Here is a 20,362-nt window from a genome sequence, read left to right as displayed (position 1 = left end):
ATATTTTTCTCATGAATCTAAATGATTTTTTCTTTCAGGAAATGTCTGACTTAAGACTATTTATTAAAATTTATTGCCAATAGGTTAGTTTTATTAAAAAAAAAATGAGAAAAATATTAAGTGTTCGAGCAGTAGTTTGTGTGTAGCCTTAAATCTTTAAATCGGTCTTTCTTGATTCATATTCTCTGATAGCGATATTCAACGTGTCAAATTTCTTTAAACCTTTATCAGAAAGGTAGCAGTGTTCACAATAGCGAAATAGAAATGCAAATTACAAACACTTTAAAGATTTTTTTTACCTTTATAGCCAGAAGGGAGGATTCATTTAAATCTTTAAATACAGATAATTTAGATGCAAGATTGGAAGAAATGAAGTGCCATTTTATTAGCCTTTAAGAATCGTAAATCTTTAATTTTTGCATTAAATATTTAAATTAAATTTTTAAATATCCCTTACCTCAGAAGTGAGGGGAATGTTTATAAGTATTAGAAAATTAAAAATCGTGTAGGGGAAGGCTCTCAGGCTTCACATTTTTATCTCAGAATCAAAGAATTTATTTTTTACCAAAATTGAATTGAATCAAATCAACCTTAATTATTTAATACGATTTCAATTTGTTTTCTTTAGTTGTTCCCTTATTGGAATTATCATCTGTTAATCATTAGGAAAAAATTACATTTCAATTCTACAAATTATTGAGCAGAGCCGATCTACCTATCATAAACTCATTTAGGCTAATCACTGGCTTTTTCCCTATAAGGGAAAATACGCTCCCTTCGAACGTTCATGCCTTCGAATAATGTTACCAAAATTGAATTGAATCAAATCAACCTTAATTATTTAATACGATTTCAATTTGTTTTCTTTAGTTGTTCCCTTATTGGAATTATCATCTGTTAATCATTAGGATCGTACTGAGTATTTTAACTTAAAAAATTACATTTCAATTCTACAAATTATTGAGCAGAGCCGATCTACCTATCATAAACTCATTTAGGCTAATCACTGGCTTTTTCCCTATAAGGGAAAATACGCTCCCTTCGAACGTTCATGCCTTCGAATAATGTGAATTTCTTTTATTGATTCTTTGAGACTTACACATAATTATCACGTAATTATTAATAATAGATCATAAGCAAACTAATATTTAATAGAAATTTGTAAGTGTCTTACAAAAATTAAAAGAAAATTTACATTTTTGGAAGGCATGAACGTTCGAAAAGAGAGTACTTTCCCCTATACAAGAAAGGATTTTTTAATCCCATGCTTCGTGGAATCAAGTGCAGTGATTCTCGCTGAGTGCAATTCAGACACTTATAATACCGGAAATAAGAACTATGTAAATTCATAACCGATTTGAACCGAGAATAACAGTCAAATTGGAAACATAAGACAAGTAATCTTCAGGGTCTTAGATTTAGCTGTAGAGTTGCATGGCTTAATTTTCTCGTTTTATTATCAATAAAGTTTTTTGGATATTAAGAGCAAATGAAAAATTAGATTTTGAAAAATCTAAAATTGCTTATCATTTTTAATTTCGGTGCATTCGAGAACTGGTTTCTAGGCTCCATCTAAAACCTCTACAAGCAAAAACAATGTATTTCAATAATTTTAACTTACATAAATTTTTCTTTAGTGTCTAAACTTCTTATGAATGAAATTTGCAATAAGAAATAAGAAGTGTGTATACCATGTTAAGTCTAAAGTTATGCATTGAAACATTTAAAAATATAACAATGAGTGCCAGAAACACAGTCTTCAGGTCATTTTCTTTTACTGTTTTGATTAAAAGAATATTAAAAAAAAAATTAAATGAACCCTACGAATAAATATGTAAACATATGAAGTAGCAAATGTTTAAAATTTAGATAATAAAAGGGAAAATTAAGCTAATTTAAAACCTGTTCCAAATGGAAACTTTTCGCTACTCCAAATGGAAACATCATTCTTTTTCCATGAAAAATACAGTATTAAATTTTTATTTATGTATTTTCTATACCTCAGTTTCATTATTTAGTTAATTTTGCTCCGAATAAAGCGAAAATCCATTCATATTTACAAATTTTAATATATAAATTTCTCAGAAAAATCGTTTCATCATCGAATTTTTCGTCAATTAACCATGTTTTCTAATGAAACGCATTAGGGTGATTGTTCTTTATTATTTTTTTTACATATATATGTAATATTTCTGGAAGAATAATGTGAAATTAAATGTGATTCTTTATTGTTAACGATACGTGAAGTTTTCAACTGAAATAATTACCTATTTCGTAAACAAAAAGGATTTTTCTGAAGTGTCTGCAAATGTTTCAATTGAAAATGCCGGAAATATGATTTTTTTTTAGAGATTTTCTTATTGTCTCAGATGGGAAAGTAGAAAATACCAGGAGTCAGAATAAATCCTTCACCCAAGAGCAACTGAACAGGGTTTTGGAGGCTTTTCGTCACGGTTTTACTTACACTGTTTGTCTCCAATTAGAAACTTTCCTTTGTCGCCATTTGGATTAATTTGTTTCGAATAGAAGCATTTTGCACTCGCGTATTGTATTTAAGAAGTTTTCATATTATATTAAAGAATTTTCACTAAACAGTAACATTCTAGAAGAGTTAAGGAGCAAATTTATGTAATTCTCTTCTCAGAAGAAATATAAACTTAATGTGTTGAACCTTCTGTCAAAGTTAAAGCGTCTGGAAATGGTTTTGAATTAGTACATTTACCCAACAATAAAGGAATAAGCCAAGAAAGTTAAGAAAAAAAATCTTGCAGAATATCTAATTCCCATTTTCGTAATTACAGGTCTTACCGATCTGAAACGATTTTTATTTTACATTTCTTTTATAATTTTACTTCTTTAATCTTCTTATGTTCCTTTTTTCACTCGTCATCGTCATCATCCTCATCATCATATTCATCTTGAAGTATAATAGTTGTGTTCTTCGAGATTGTAGGACCTGGTCGAACCACAACACTTTGTTCTTGATTTTGATTTTGATCTACACCTCCTTTGTCTAGCACCAAAAAATATAGAAGATTATTTTAAATTATTTATAAGTATTATGGTCAGACTGAAACTCAATAATCTGATTTTTTTACCTTTGAGAATGCTACCGTCAGCTAGAATCTGCAATATGAAAATCAGAACAAATCCTAACACAAACCGGAAATTCATAATGACTTAAACCTTCTACTCAGATTGAAATTTGCAAAATGACTGAAAACAACAAGAAAAAATATGATTGAAAAGAAGTATAATCATAGTTTTAATTACAAAAAATATCAAATTAAAAACCGCAATTGGATTTTTAATGGTTTGTAAAATAGCAATAACAACTCTCTTAAAATGAGTTCTGTTTTTTTTTCCTTATTGTGACTAATTTAACGAGTTTTTTGAAAGTATAGCTTACAATATCCATGCAAATTACCAGGTAATTTTTAATTTATTCAAAACTATGCAATTTAAAATAAAGAAAATATAAAATTTGTATTTCTCAATTTTCTAAAATTTAGTTTTGTCTTAAATTCAAAATTCATTTTTTCCTACAATATTGATTAGTAAAAATGAATAAAAATCTTTATACACTTTAAAAAAGGTGTAAATTTTCGAATACGACTATCATCTATTCGACTGACTTTTGAATGTCGCTTATCCTCTTGGAATGTTGCAATTCCCAAAACGAAAATTTTACTCTATAGAATAAAGTAGAATTGAATTGAATTAAAATAACAGAATAAATAGAATAGAATTTTTGGCAATTTTTGGGAAAAATACAATATTTTGCAGCTTGAGAATTTCGAAGATTATCTCTTTGCCCGTCTGTCGATTTTTAGTCGCTTATATCACAATTATCGTAAAGAACTCATTAATTGGAAGTCCGTTAAAATGTGTATTTTCTTATTAAGTTACGAAAATTGCAAATTTTTTAGAAACCGAGTAAATCAAAATAATTTCTAATCTAAAAGACATTATCACTATTTCCATATTAAGAGAAATGACTTCATTTTTCGAATTTACCGAGAATCTACTGACATTGACAATTTTTTACCGTGTGAGGGCACTGTTTTCAGCCGCGAGTGGCGCTGGTTACTCATCTAAATTTTTAATTTTTTTTTTATTTTTATTTAAACAATTCTACAAAATTGAATGAAATTCAGATAAATTTTCTTTTATAAAGACAAACATATACAGTGGCCGCCAAAATAATAGAATCAGTTTGCAAAGCTTATATTTTTCTAACTTCTGTATTTTTTCCCAATTTGTTGATAACTCTGAAGTAGAAATCTCCAAATTATAAGAATCGTGGAATAAGGGTTGTTTTGGCCGCTAGAGGGCTCTATTTTACACAGAATACGTCAATAGTGAAATTCAGTTTCGCCAAAAAAAATTGGAAAACTGTCAGTTATGGTTTTTTCTAAATATGGCTTTATTTAAACTTATCCGATTTATAGACCACATTCTTTCATTTAAATGAAAGTGGTCCTATCGTGTTTTTTATACCTAATTTCACTATTGATGTATTCTGTGAAAAATAGAGACATCTAGCGGCCAAAGCAATACTTATTTGACGTAAGGTAATTTTTTGAACATTTCTATAACAAAATTATTTAAACGAATTGGAATAAACAAAACTGCTAAAGGTAAAATAGTGGTCTTTGCGGAGGTGATTCTATTATTTTGGCCGCCACTGTATATTTTCTATTTGTATATTGAAATTTTTTGTAAAATTTTGCAAACATCTTAATAGACCTTCGTAATAACCTTCTTAATAGATAATTCGTTCACCTTAATAGTTCATAATTGTTAAGCATCATAACTACTTATCATCTATAAATAGTTTTAAACTCTAATCGCTCTAAACACTTGTAAAAATATGAAAGAAATTTTCAATAGAAGAAAATAAACGTAAAATTATTTTGGGGTATTGCGTAAAACAATTTTCTAATGTACGACTAGTATATGCACTAAGTAGTACCATTATGATGTATGCTTTCGCAGGTTAAATATTCAGTTTTTTTTTCCTGAGAGGCGAGAACACAAAAATTGTGAAGAGAAAATGCGCCAAGCCCTTAAATGACATTCAATAAATAACAAAATTCTGTTTATTCAAAAATGTGATGTTATATGCAAGATTAATTCTTTGCCGGAAATGTCGATTTATACAACAGACTGTGTACTATTCAAAAAATTTTCCCAATATCATTCCCTCTTGCTGTTTGAGTAATATGGTCAATTAAATCAGTCGGATATTTCACATTGTCTGGCATAAAAGCACGATGAGACGTCCACTTTGGGAGTGTGATATTTGAACGAAAAGTGACGCTAGTGGCTGCACACATAATCAGTTCGAACTTTGACCACTCACGTTCAATGCAAATTACTTTTGCCATTTATGACAATAATGATATACTACCGACACCGATGCTGTAATTATTTTAATGCTAAATCTATAAACGATTAGATGTTTATGGCCTTTCATACACTCAAATTGTGGCTGCCGCACTCAGAGAATATCACATTCATTAATGGGTGGTGCACAGTGCAAAATGAAGGTGAAGCAAAACAAAAACAAAAACAAAATAAAAGAAGAAATGAAGATAAGGTGATTCTTTCCTCACGTCCAATTGTAAGTTTTCACTTTTATTCGACTTTGTGTGATTGACAAATGAATCCAGAAAATCCGCCGTCGATGACATGCACTTTTCTGTTAATTAACCTTTTCAAATTACCACCATTCAATTAAAATTAATGTCCCGACAGCGACATACAAAATATATGTATGCTATCCCCCAACAACATGCATCATATGCATCCGAATACTCGGAGGGAGACCAACCAGCAGAATTATTTCACTTTTGATGCCTTACTTGAAGGCTCTCGATATGTCTTCTGCGTCTCTCAATAGGCTCACACTATTTTCACAATCATTTTCTGCAAAAGGTGATAGAATTTATTAGTAACAGACCACTTTCACTGCCTTTTGTATCTCCCAGCAGCATGTCACTCTCCCTAATTTTCTTTATTTGAAAAGTACAGTAGTTCGTGATCAGTAATTATGAATCAGGATTATGGACTTTTTGAGAATTTACAGCGCATATGTTTGTTCTCTTCTTCAACAAATTTAGTTGCTTCTAAGATTTATAAAATTTATTCAAGAGATTAGGGGAAAGTGACCAGACCATGTTTTATACTGTAAAATGATTTCCAAGGTTTATGATTATTTTCTGATTACCACACAAACCGAAGCGATTCTTCCACTATGATAAAAAAAGTCTCACTTATTAGGTTCATAATCCCACCTCAAATAGTTCCTGAAAAACCTTAGATTTTCCTCAAGAAGAAAATGGAAATTCAGTGGCGATTTTTATACAAGTTGGGTCCTAGGCCTTCCTGTATAATAATTGATTCGACAATTCGGAGGCCCATTTTCACTGTAAAAATTTCACCGGATACAAAATATTGCACAACAATATTTAGACGGAACTCTAATCTATCTGCTTATATCATTTGTACGACTGGTTTTTAGTTTTAAAATCACTTTTATGTAATTTTTTCTAAGCCATGTTTTTATGACATTAGGGCACTAGCGAAAACCATTTTTTCACTTTGAGTCCAAGAAAATGTCACTTTGGAACCTTAAAATTCAGGCAACAGGGATGAAGGTTATGTCAATTGTCGATAAAATTGAAGGATTACAAAAGGTATAATTATGAAAGAACCACATCTAATGATAGAGTTACCACTTTTGAATTATCATTCATGGACCCTTTTTAAAATATAGGATGGACACAGGTAGAATTTATGAATTTATCACCACCCACAAAAACAGTGTCCTCAAGTAAAAATATTTTTAAATAAATATTAATACTGATGAACCCTCTATGTGCCTATGATAGCACTTTTCATGAACAGCGACATTAATTAAGAAAAAAACTTATGAAATATCATGTATTGAAATTACAGTTTTGGACCTATTTTTGATTTTTGCTTCCTGGAACTAGGAAAAAAGAGCTACGTTCCTAATTTTTTCAGGAAGTGTGAGACTTAGGACCAGCTATTAAAATATATTGCGAAGAGTCACAACTATTGATTAACACAAGAAAAAATAGTTATTATCAAGCTTGGATCGTATCAAGCATGGTCACTTTCCCCTACAGGGTGAATGCCTTTCTTATAATAATTATTTCGAAATATGTATTAACCCTTCCATTAACTTGTTAACTCTTTCCGGACCGCAGCATATGCTGCAAGCCAATTTCACAATTTTTTAATCAAAAATATCTTAGCTCATGAATTAATTGAGGTCCCACAAAAAATATCTTACATTTGAACATCCTTACGGTTTGTAATCATCCAAAAGAATTGAATTTTTCTCAGTTCTGAATAATTAAAAAACACTGTTTTTCACTGAATATTCATATGCTGCTTTGGGTACTCAGAGTCCCAAAAGAGACGAAAGCGTTAAACAAAGACACTTTATTCAATTTATTTATTTAATTTAAAATTCACCTGATCAAATTTAGAATATTTTTTGCTTAAAACCGACTCAGATTTATCCAAGAATCCAAGACCTTTCAAATAAATGTATACTTGTCTCAATCATTTGATAAATATACTCTCTAGCGCTATTTAAATTTTAAGAATAAGAAGACATTTGAATAGCTCTCGGGTTAAGCCGTAGATCTATCCTGCACATAAACCTCAAGTCTGAAGACTGCTTTAAGTGCAATGTGTTTTTCTCTATACCAACCCTTTATGCATGTTCTTGCAAGCGATTTACATCATTGTTCTTCAATATTGGGATATGTCTTATTTAGAGGTAGTCTAACCATGGTATCACACTAGAGAATTTCACATTAAATTTTTAATGTGATTCACATTAATTGTTGCTGATATGTGTCCTAATGTGCAATTTTCGTCAAGAGTTTTTAGAAATCGATTCATTTAGTGATAAAAAAGTGGACTCGGGTTACAAAAATTGGTTTAAATAGATTAAAATACCATAAATACGATTGATAATTAATGAGCAAATTAATGAGAAGTGAGCAAATTTATGAGCAAAATTTGCTCATTAAATTTCCATCAGGTACTACTTCATTGCAGTCATTCGGGTAGTTTCTACGCCACAATTTTCTCACCAATTTATTCGTGATTAAATTGTGATAAAAAGTAGTGCTAATACCTACTATTATTTATCACGCACGAAATGGAGAATGAACAAAGTACCTTGAAAAAGATCGGTGCAGAGGATAAGTAAGAAAAAAGCTAAACAAAAATGTGTTCGATCTACATTGTATATTCCTTCATAAATTTCTAGGATTTCGTGGTAAAATGAGATGATGGCCGAATTAACCCATTCAGTCAATGTACCAGAAATACTTGAGATAGAATGTTCATATTTTGGGATTATTTTCTTAGAGATTAATAGATGTTTTTTTTTAAAAGAATTTTTTTTATCTATTACGGGTGCGCGGGAACCCCTGTCAAACACACGTGTTAACGGTCACTGAATTTAAATTCTGTGCATTAATTCATTACAAACTCTACTGATTTAAATACAGTAGCTATTGAAGAAAACAAATTGGCAACTAGAATTCAAATCAGAAGAGAGGAAAGAGGCCAATTTTAACTAATTCGACGGGAGGTCGAATTTCCGTTCGCCATTTTGAGCAAACATTTTGCATGACCTTCCGCAAATTAAGAAAACAATAACAAAATGTATTTTCATCTCTGTCGGACTATTTTTCCCAAGTCATTAAAAGACTAAATTTACTAAAAATCCATTCCGGACAGCAATTGAGATAGCAGTTGCCGAGGAATAAATCATCTAAAATCACTCAATTTGCGTATGATGTATAATACCATGGTAAGGAATGGGTTAATTGAGCCTGTGCATCAGGAAACCATCATTTGGGACTACAACTGCTGGAAATACAAAAATAGAGGCAGCCGATCTGACGGTTTTCAGACCGTTTGCGTCAAATTGAGTCACCAATGGCCGGAACTCACACCTCAGTCGGGATTTGGGTGATATTGGCTCCCTCATTTTCATAGTCTTCTTTTGAAAATAAAGCCCTACGATTTCAAGCAGCTCTTTAAATTCCTCCGAAGTCAACCGTAGAAAATTATTATATCCAAAAAATCGCCCCAGAGAATTTCAACGACACCATGTGAAGGTCGCGTTAGGAGCCAATCTCACGCCCACAACCTCCTTTTTCTCGCTTAGCGGGTCCTTTTGCACAACATAAAAGTAGTGTACAGGAGGAAAACTTCCTCTTCTTCACTAAAATCGAACATTTTCGCTCAAACGACTGAAATGCTTCAAAGACAAAAATACTCATCTGACAACCCGTGTGCCATCGTGACATTGAGCAATTCTAACATTGTGTCCCGACTAAATCAGCAATTTCGACTGGTTTTAGAAGTTTTAATGAGCAACTTTTCACTTTAACTTTAATGTGAAATTTTCTAGTGTAATAGCTCCGTTAGGATGTATTGTCCATGTACAACAATGCCAGAATCCTATAACAATGTAGCCCTACAGCTCAAAATACCCCCACCTTCCCCTATTCAAAAATCATTTTGCTTTTTAGTGGACAAGATAAATCTCTGTCGGTTTTAATAGAGTATAGAGTAGTATACTAACACAAAGAGTGTTTGAACTCTTTCAGTTAATTATTAATTTTATTCAAAGTTATAATCCCATACAATCAACTATATTTTAGCGAACTTAACCAATTAGTTGCTCAATGGCCAAAATAATATTCCGCTATACTTGCTGCTTCGAAAATTTCTATAATTTTCAGCATAATGTTTCCTGTGAAAAATGACCCAATTATTTAATTGATTGCAGAAATTTTTAACTTTCATTGAAAAGGAATTCAAGTTATTTTTTCCTTCCTCAAATGATAAATTTCACATGTCAGTGTCCATGATAATTAATTTAAAACGAATTGTTAAATTTTCAATAAGCATTATTTATTCAGCAATTTGGTGAATTTTCTCGTCGGTGTTGTTTTTAAATTCATATTTGGGGCCATTTCTTCTGGACAACTGGTGAGCCATCGAGCGTATAATTGATTTCTGTCACTGGCATTGGCGATAATTGTACAAATGAAACCCTGTTAATTCTTCTGCACTTCAATGTTCTCGTCTGCATTTTTTTGCAGTTGTATCATTAAATTAATACAGTCTTTCTCTTTCATCTCAACACTCAATTTTTCTATAAGGGAACCAATTGATTGCAATAATTCAAACTCAAGTTCAGCCACTGCTGTTGTGCAACTTTGTGTGTTCCGCTACTAATTTTTGGGGTTGGACTGCCATACATTTGTTTTGTTGCAATTCACACGACACCAAAGGTCCTTTTGTGCTATATTTCCTCTTCTCATGATATATAAAATTCCATTTTATCGATGCCACTTCGGATGTGAGATCAACAAAATGGGTGTATGTAAGGGGCTTTAATTGTGACCAGATGGCAGAGGAAATTTACCGAATAAATAAGGGGCATGTTGAACCAAGCTCAAATTCATAGGCGACAACCATTACATTAAGAAAATTATAGAAATTAAAAAGAAACACCCTCGTACAGAATGTAAATGGAAGTGTTTTTATATATGGCATTGAATAAAGGAATTTTTAAAATCCCATTAACAATGCCTTTTGTTAATACGATAAGGTGTTCGTAAAATTATGTCGTATAAGGGCCTCAATGTACTTCAAAGTCGCTCACAGTGACAAAATAAATCACAAATAACTCTTTGAAAGCGTATCCAATAGGTTAAAAGCTGTAGCGCTCGCTGTGAACGGCATGTGTTCCAGGTTCGAATCTCTTACAGGTAGAGGGAAGTGGGGCACTTTTGAAATTGGAATTTTTCACTTATGTTTCAATGGAACTGAGCCATATCATAATGCAATTTAGGTTCTCAATCTGTTTGTGCAACTAAAATAGTTATATCACGATAAAGCTCAATCTTATATTAAAATTGGTGAAAAATCCCAATTTCAAAGCTGCCCCACTTTCAAAAGTGCCCCACTTCACCCTAAATAAAAATTTTCTATTAAAAAAATAAATCTAAAAATGTGTCTTATGAGAAGACTTATGTCTTCTTTAGCGTACTGGATTCATATTACTATTATTATTATTGTCATATTGTCATACATAAATTTAACAAGTTTGTCAGAACAATATTTTTCTGCTTACGATTTTATGGTGTCTACACACTAGAGAAATTTTTGTCCATATTGAAGGATATTGCCTACTCTTGTGTAGGAAAAACTGTAAAATATGGACATGAAATTTCTCTAGAGTATAGAGACCATTAGTCATCACTTTCACTAACTGAGAGAATGTAAAATTTTGTAGTAAAGAGATACATATTAAGGTAATATCTGTAATATTAACGGGTATTACTCTCGTGTTGTTTTATGGTTGATTTTAAATGCTAAGATAGCAGTGGACGTGACACCCCAAATCATTCCCAAATTTTATCTTACAATATTCTCTGTTATGTCGCATGTATTTATATAAATACATTCAAGGAAAATATCCATATTTTAACTTCAATAAATTAAGAAAACTATTGTTTAAAATCAAATTTATGAAAGAATTTTAAGGTTAGCTGAGATTCTTTACAATCTCAGCTTTTGTGGTCACAGGTGAAATCCGACCTCGTCAGATCGGGCCTAAATTTTCGATGTACAGTAGAGTCTCGCTATAGTCCATATTTGGTTCCAGATTTGACACTTGGGTCGCACTATAGTCCATGTAATTTTTTAAAATTATCAACGACTTTTAGTATTGAAATTGTTCGACGGCTTCCACTTTCTTTGCGGTTGTGGTACTTGTCCTCGCTCTCTTTATTATGGATGACACTTATCACAACTACTCAATAAAGTTTGCCAAAAATATTAAAATAATTATGACAACATTGCATGTCGCGTACTAAAAAACATAACCTAACTTAAAATCAATGTTTTGAAATCAACGGTCGATAAATTGTGGACTATAGAGCGATGGCCTATAGCGGGACTCTACTGTAAAATGAGTGTTTTGACACTCATTTTAATTGGTGCAGAATAATATTTTTGTCCATATTGCAGCAAACTGCGTACGCTTTGGTCGAGAAAACTGTCAAATATGGACATAAATTTCTCTAGTGTGTAGAGGCGGTAGAGGCCATTATGCTTGACACACTGAGAAAAAAAGAGGGTGCGATTAACTTTTTTCCTCATAAATTTAACACTTTTTAGGTGTAAAAATATATCAACCTTTTTTAATGTTAATTTTACACCTTTTTGAGGGTGAAATTAACATGAAAAAGGGTAACTTTAACCCCCAATACACCTAAAAAGGGTAATATTTACACCGATTTTGGATCAATACTGCAGGGTATAATTAACATTTTCGTAATGTTATTTTAACTTTTTCGGATTTCTCTCAGTGCATTTACACACTGCTAAAATTTACAGTATTAAAATTTAGTACTTTTCCCAATGTTGACATTATGATCTTCTTGGCTAGAAACTCCCTAAATTTCAGTAATAACCTTACCGATTTGGGATCCTTCTTCTTTTGGTGTTTTTTTCTGTACCGATTTGAAGGCCTATAAGAGAGAACTTACCTAAAAACTCGTTGGAAGTTCGAACATTTGAACCGACGAGTTACATATAAAAGTGAACAAGTTAATCAAAAAGACATTTATTTTAATAAAACTGCGATTGAAACATTCTACCATCCTGAAATATCACAAAACTACATAAAAAATCACTTTTTTCAGCAAACGTTTATACACACTGTTGTTAACATTGTTGAAGATTGAAGTTTCAAGAATAAGAATTCGAAGTGGTAGAACAATCAACGGAATGGCTTTATCTCTTCGAAATGTTATTACTGAACGGAACAAGTATTCCCAAACTCGTTTACCATTTTCTTTTACTAATCTTGTTCTATTTACTATATCATGTGAAATTTGCAATATATTTCATTTTAAAATTTTAGTACGTAAATGTACTAAAAGTAGCTGATTTAAAACTTGATATTTTGCTCATTATTCTTACAAAAAAAAATACATATTTCTGCAAGAAAACACATCTTGTGATGCCTATCAAACTCCTTTTCCAATCAGAAAATTTGAAATATTTTCAATGTAGGGGAAAATGCCCAGCTTCGTACGACCTCATGCTTCGTAATGACTAAATATTTTCTATGATTATCAAGAAATGTTAATTATCGCCCTCATTTTTTACAAACTAAGGGAAAGTGTCCGGTTTTTAAAATGTTTTGCACAATCACATTTATTCAGAAACATAGGTAAAATTTTTTCATTACGAAGCTTGGGATCGTACGAAGCATGAGCACTTTCCTCTAATAGCCCTATAAATTCGTTCAGTTGACGTTTTTCCCTAAAAATAAACCAAATGTGGTGAGAGATTTAAGCGGGCAGGAAAAGTGCATTCAATATGCTATTGGGAGGGTAAACTATCAAAAGCGAGTGATTCTCAATAAAATGCACAATCTCTCTGAAATGTGCAACTGGCGGGAATCAGTTGGAAAATATATAAAATCTGATAGAGTGAAAAGGGTGGGAAAATCATAAATTACCATCACACTAGACTTGCTTATTCAATGGTAAAATCTATGAGGAGTGTGCAGCAGTTCACACTTTAAGCGTCAATAATTGGCCATTTTCATAATCCGATTAGCGTTATTACAAAATAATAATCATTGAATTTAGTGTAATGCACGTTCTCAGCAATTTAAGATCGTGAGACGATCTATTGTAACTTGTGGTCTCCTGTATAACACATATGCCCATGTTACATAGGAGACGAATAAATCCTCAAATTGTCTTCGCAAAACCCTCTGCTTTGGTGCACAAACATTACTTCCGTGTACGATAAATAAATTTAACGAGATCGCGCATAATGCAACAATTTCAATAAGACAATTAATCATTTTTAGTGGGTTTTTTTTGTCATTATGCCAGTGATTTAGCTTTTCTATGATGCAAATAAATTATGTCTCTACCTGTTTTTGCATTAGAGCACTATAAAACATGTGTATGAAGGAGGTAGCTACATGGGGAAAAAAGGCACCTTACCTGTGACTATATTCCATATCATCTATTTTGGCGCTTTCATATTCAACGCTGGACATTAAACGATTTACTGTTTATTAAATGCCATATTTATGCATATCACTTTCCGGCTCTGTTTGCCAATTTTCTTCAAAAGGGGAAGACTGAGATAGAAGTCATGCAGGTATTATAGGTTGAAGCAGCCACCAATATCAATTTATATACGTAAAGTGTGAATTTGGAGCCTTTGTGCCGGACGATTTTAACGACGTGCGACTGAGACACGCGTTTGAGGTGATTTGCTGAGAATGAATATTTATTACGCGAAGACAAACCATTTGTAATAAATTATTCTTCAAAGAAGTCTAGGGATTAGATTTTCAAGTAAATTGCTTTGAGCCAGAGCCAGAGTTGTCGCAAGGTGTCTCATAGAAAATTCCAAAATTACTGATACTGTTAAAACATAGGGGCAGTTTACAAGCAGCTGAACATTTCTCACACTTGAGAGAAATCCGAAAAAGTTAAAATAATATTCCGGAAATGTTAATTTTACCCTGCAGTATTGATCCGAAATCGGTGTAAATATTACCCTATTTAGGTGTATTATGGGTTAAAGTTACCCTTTTTTCATGTTGATTTTACACTCAAAAGGTGTAAAATTAACATTAAAAAATGTTGATATATTTTTACACCTAAAAAGTGTTAAATTTATGAGGAAAAAAAATCGCACACGCGTTTTTTTTCTCAGTGCAAGGTTCTCTGTTAAATAAGCTATAGGGGAATGTTGGCATGGTTCGCACAGAGTGAGCCTTCAAACAACGCAATTTTTCTCTTTATTTGGAAAGAGCCAGTTCGTCATTTCTCAGCCATTTATTATTAAGCTCATGAAACGAGATGAGAAATGCTAAGTCAACTCTTTGCAAACAAAGAGAAAATTCGCATCGTTTGAAGGTTCACTCTGTGCGAACCATGCCTACATTCCCGTAATGCAATTTTATTTCACTTGGATTTTGGCTGTGGGATAAGTCTGCGAAGGGCAATTACCTCAAAGTATAAGATTATATTCATTATTTAATTACTTTTCAGTCTAGTTTTTTATTTGTCTATCTTTTCGGAATTAAAACTAGGGGAAGGTTTTCAGGGTTTGCATATACAGTGGCTTCGAATATTTTATATATTTTCCCATATTTCAATTATGAACCTGACTTATATTTTTTGGGAATTTTTTACTTAAGACTGACTAGTAAAACATAGTCTTATTAGGTTAGATTCAATAAAAGTGTATGGGAAAAATATGATGTGTTCGAAGCCAAAGTATGTGCGATGCCTGAAAGACTTCCCCTAAACTACTGAAAGTTCTCTTGTCCCTTTATTTAAAGGTTTATTAAGTTTATTTAACTTCTTTATTTAAATATCTTTTTGATAGTGTGTTTTTAATTTTTATGATTGCTCGAAAACGCGTTATGCGATTTTTTTCATTTTTGGATATGTTTTAGAGATTATCCAGACAGGAATTTCGTCCTTAGATGAAAATACCGTTGAATTGAATCATTCCTAATAACGTTTTTTCAAGGTCAATGGTTAAAAAGTCACTAGAGAGCGCATTTATCAAGCGAATAGGGTCATATTTGGACTCGTTGGGAAGGTCTTGGAATTTCCGACAAAACTGAACCGATTTCAATCGCTTCTGAACCGGTAATGAACCAGTTGATAACCGATAAATAATTTTTATACGAAATTCAATTAAATTACTCCTGAGGTGTATTGTGGGAAATATTTTGAGTGATTTATAAGTCGGTTCAAATCGGTTGTGAACCGGTAATGAACCAGTCATTTACCGGATAAATAATTCTTGTTCGAATATAATTTTTATGTTTCATCAAACTATTTTGTGGAATCTATTGAATGATTTATGAATCGGTTCCAATCGGTTGAGTACCGGTAAATGGTAAATGACGCAAAAGTACTTTTGAGGTATAGCATCTGAGTCACGAGTTCGAGCATTTTGCAAAGCCTGGGACGCTTTGCCATCCCTTTTTTAAAGTTTTGTTATAAGTTAATTTGGTCAAATCTTAATAGCTAGTCCAATGTCTCAAATTTTCAGAAAAGTTCTATGGATGAAATCCATAAGGAACACAGAGAATAATTGAATTGTCCGTAGCTTGAGTCGTTCAAAGGTACCGCGCTTTCCCCTATAGCAAATACATTTTTTTTAGAATTAAAGGATCCAATAAAAACATTTAAAATATTTTTAATATTTTTTTACTCTTAAATACAAAGATCTTTGAAAGTAAGAAAACTCAGAGAGGTATTTAAGCAGCAGCTTACTGTCGAAACATCGATAAATCTCTCATGCAACTAATATCTTGTCATAATATTCTTGGTTAAAGGAGCTTTCGCCAATAATTCTTTGAAGAAAATTATTAAAGAGCTCACGTCGCGATGATACCCCGGCGTATGTCGGACGAATGCGTATATAGTGTCAGCACACGCAAATTAATTAATTGTGCGAATGGGCAATTATGCTTTTTCCATTCAAACTAACTTGATACCACGGTGTGACACTGTGAAAAATAAGTGGCGAGGGTCAATTTATACCCTCGAGTCATTTGCATAGAGGAGTCATTCCGTGTGACACTATATGCAGTTGCAGCATCAATTGCACTTCTTCATCGAATTACATTTCCGCATTCTTGCACGTTGGGCATGTGAAAGATGAGTAATAAAATAGGTCCCTCTTTCAATTTTTCAGACTCTGTCCTGGCGTCCTGGCTGGCCTCTATGTGTATCTGGGGCTCTGGTGCTCCACTTGGGTGCCCTCGAGGAGTCACTGGTGCGTCCGCAGGATATCTACTTATGTGTAAAACCGAACCCGAGTGAGAAATCCAGCGAAAGGAATCAGCCTCAGTTGCAGGCAGTTTGGCATTCATCCAAGACAGGCATCATCTATCGGCGCCTCAGTCCACAGAGAGACGCACTAAGTCCGCTGGCAATTGAAATGCTGGCGGACGATCTGCCACAGTTGCTCCAGAGTCTGTTGGTGGGAGTCGAACGGGTCATCTGTCGGCTGCCACTAGATGATTTGACTTTCCCCGCATCAGCGGCTGTGGAGGAGGCTCTAGCTGAGGAGGAAAATGGAAATTCAGCTGCACCACGACGACTTCCTGAGAGCACTATAAAGCGCCGTGAGCTGATAACGCGAAACACCATGATTAGCAACAAGTACACACTTTTGAGAGCCATCAAGAGCGAATCCGGCAACACGGATTCCACAGGAGCAGCATCCTCGGGCGATTGCACGACACCAGAGTCGGCATCCATGCCACTCTTCTGTCTGGGTGGATCTTTTCCTCATATTGACAGTGACGAAGAAAGTGGCGATGAGACGAAAAAAACAAACACCACGCCAGGTATGTAATATCAACTTACATTAAAATATACAAATTTCACACCCATTTGATTTTAAACAACATTTTAAAATGACCTATCCCTAGCAATATTCAGTGTTTCAACAAGGATCTCTATAATAAACAATATGACATGACAAAATATAAAACAAAAATTGATTGAGGATATACATATTTAGTACACATCTGTACTAAAATCAATACAAAAAAAGGTCGTATATTCTGCATAAGATGAATTGAAAAACAACCCTTAGGAGGAACTGAGAAACGAGAGCAAAGATTAAAATTCATGAGTTTTAGCATTTTTTTTTAATTTGAAAAAAAAAATAATTTTTACTAAATATAAATATCCGAGGAATATACACTGAGAGAAATCCGAAAAAGTTAAAATAACATTCCGGAAATGCTAATTTTACCCTGCAGTATTGATCCGAAAATGCTGTAAATATTACCCTTTTTAGGTATATTATGGGTTAAAGTTACCCTTCTTACATGCTGATTTTACGCTTAAAAGGTGTAAAATTAACATTAAAAAATGTTGATATATTTTTACACCCAAAAGGTGTTAAAGTTATAATGAAAAAAAGTTAATCGCAGCCTCTTTTTTTTTCTCAGTGTATAAACGACTTAAAAAAATTGATAATTTCATTAATTTCGAAGACTGCAATCCATTTACTATATACGACGTTTGAGCTTAAAATTAAATCTACAGCATATTGACAAATTGACTACAGAGATTATTCCGAGTATTTCGGAAATTTTGTTCAAACACGAAAATATCGCTGAATTCACGAAATTAATCTTTATAACAATTTTTCAAGGTCATAAATTATAAACCTATATGAGCATATTTTTCAACAATTTTAGGTGAATTTGAGTTCATTGGGATTTTTTTTTAATTCCCGAGAAGGCTGGACCGATTCAAACCGCTTTTGAACCGGTTATAATAATTAATAATTAATAATTATTAATACAATAATTAATTTTTGTTCAAAATCTTATTATAAAATCGTAGATTATTTGGGTGATCGTTTGAGTGATTTATGAAGTTTCAAGTCAAAAATTCGAGGATTTGGCAAAATCTCAATGCTTCACTGGTAAAAATAAAAGGATTAAATTGATCCTTTTGCAAAGAATGGATGACATTTCGAACTTTGAATGCACATTTATCATGTTGATTTAATCCATCCTTTGCAAAAGGAACAAATTTGGATCAATGTGATCCTTTTATTTTTACCAGTAGTGTTTAACACCTTATTTAAAGAGAATTTGTTTAAATCCTTAGAAAGGTAGGCTTCATACACTTATTTAGTCCTTTTAATTATATAAATAAATAATTCTTCTATAGTCAAACATATGTTTATACGGGTCCAGGTCAAAATCCCGAAAGTCAAAATCCCGAAAGCCAAAATCTCGAACGCCAAAATCCCGAAAGCCAAAATCCCGAATGGGCCAAAATCCCGAAAGTCAAAATCCCGAATTCTTAAAAGTATCATAGCTACTTCCATGATTGCACTCGCGCTTGCTGGAGGCAAAGGGAAATCTTCTGTGGCTTAGAATATTATTCTAAATATTTTCCTCCATATAATTTCATCCCTTTCAGGATTTTGAAAATTCGGGATTTTGTCTTTTGGGATTTTGGCTTTCAGGATTTTGACCTTTGTCGGAATTTTGGCGTTCGGAATTTTGGCTTTCGAGATTTTGGCTTTCGGGATTTTGGCTGCCACCGGTTTATACAATTAATTGATCCCAGAGGAAACAGTATAATCCGTTTTGCATTGTATTTATAATTTAAATTACTTAGTATCCTTTTATTCTTTGGCTAGAATTTTAATATTATGTAATAAAAAAATGTCGTAGGGGGTTTTTCGTTTAGATCGTCTATAAGATAAGTTTCAGACCTAAGATTTAGCCATATGGCTTCACTTACATAATTTCTTATCAGGCGAGATTTTTGGAAAGGGATTAGGTATTAGGGGCAAATGATCCAACCGATTTTGAAAAGCCATTAAAATTGCTCTAGAATATCAAGACATTCGGGAACTGAATTAAACCCCTATTCTGAAATCCGTTCAACTTACCCGACTAGACATTATTCACGACAACCACAACAACGGCCCTATTACACTAGGATTTTCACAATTTTATTTTAAATTCAATTGAGCCAATTGAGCATTATAAGATTTATAGAATTTACTTGAAAATTCTCATAGCCAAGACACATTTTGCAAGAAATTTGCTCAATTTTAAATAGTGCCGCGATATTTTTGATTGTAAATGACTCCGGAAAATGTGTGGTAGTACTTAATTTAAATTAATTTAAGTACTTAATTTAATTTAAATTTAAATTTGCTGAATTCAAATTTAATTGAGCAACCACATTTATGCTATTTTAGCATGTTTAAACATGTTTTGGTGGGCCAAGTATTAGTTTATATCAATAAATAAGCAATAATCTATCAATTCAAATAATTTTTAATGCAAAATTATTTGAACAATTTATCTGAAAATTAAATTGAATTTACAAATTGAAAAAACCTAGTGTGATAGCACGGTAATACCTTTTTATTTGACGAAATATAAAGGTTTTCCTCATCTCAAAAGTCACTGTTTGATTTTATTCATTTCCGGATGCCTTTTAGGAATTGTCTAGGATACTGTTTTGTAAAATAGAACGATTTTCAACCAATACAAATAGATCTAGGGGAAGTTTAGTTAGACGGAAATTACCCTATTACCTTTAATTTATTTTTCATAACGACGTTCCAGAGGGGATATGTCACTTCTTTTCGTTGAATATGAAATACTTCTAAAAAGAAACCAATCATATAATTCGATATGTATTATTTAGCACTTTTGAACTTTATTGTATCA

General features: G+C 32.4%; 1 protein-coding gene and 1 long non-coding RNA gene across 4 annotated transcripts in view; one reads left to right on the top strand and one right to left on the bottom strand.

The window, feature by feature from the left end:
* Nucleotides 1–20,362, top strand: part of LOC129804301 (uncharacterized) — a 267,476-nt gene that overhangs the window by 199,786 nt on the left and 47,328 nt on the right. For all 3 annotated transcript variants that reach the window (XM_055851467.1, XM_055851468.1, XM_055851469.1), the window contains one exon: nt 16,834–17,491. In XM_055851467.1, the coding sequence (XP_055707442.1) occupies nt 16,834–17,491 (658 nt within the window). The remainder of the gene's footprint in view (nt 1–16,833; nt 17,492–20,362) is intronic.
* On the bottom strand, nt 2,803–3,227 carry LOC129804392 (uncharacterized). The gene is made up of 2 exons (XR_008751982.1): nt 3,099–3,227; nt 2,803–3,013 (listed from the first exon to the last, which is right to left on the bottom strand). It is a non-coding gene; the product is annotated as an uncharacterized LOC129804392 (long non-coding RNA).

The sequence above is a fragment of the Phlebotomus papatasi genome, chromosome 2 (assembly GCF_024763615.1).
Source record: "Phlebotomus papatasi isolate M1 chromosome 2, Ppap_2.1, whole genome shotgun sequence".
NCBI lineage: Eukaryota > Metazoa > Arthropoda > Insecta > Diptera > Psychodidae > Phlebotomus > Phlebotomus papatasi.
The sequence above is the reverse complement of the archived record's forward strand: the minus strand, read 5'-3'. Positions and strand labels throughout refer to the sequence as shown.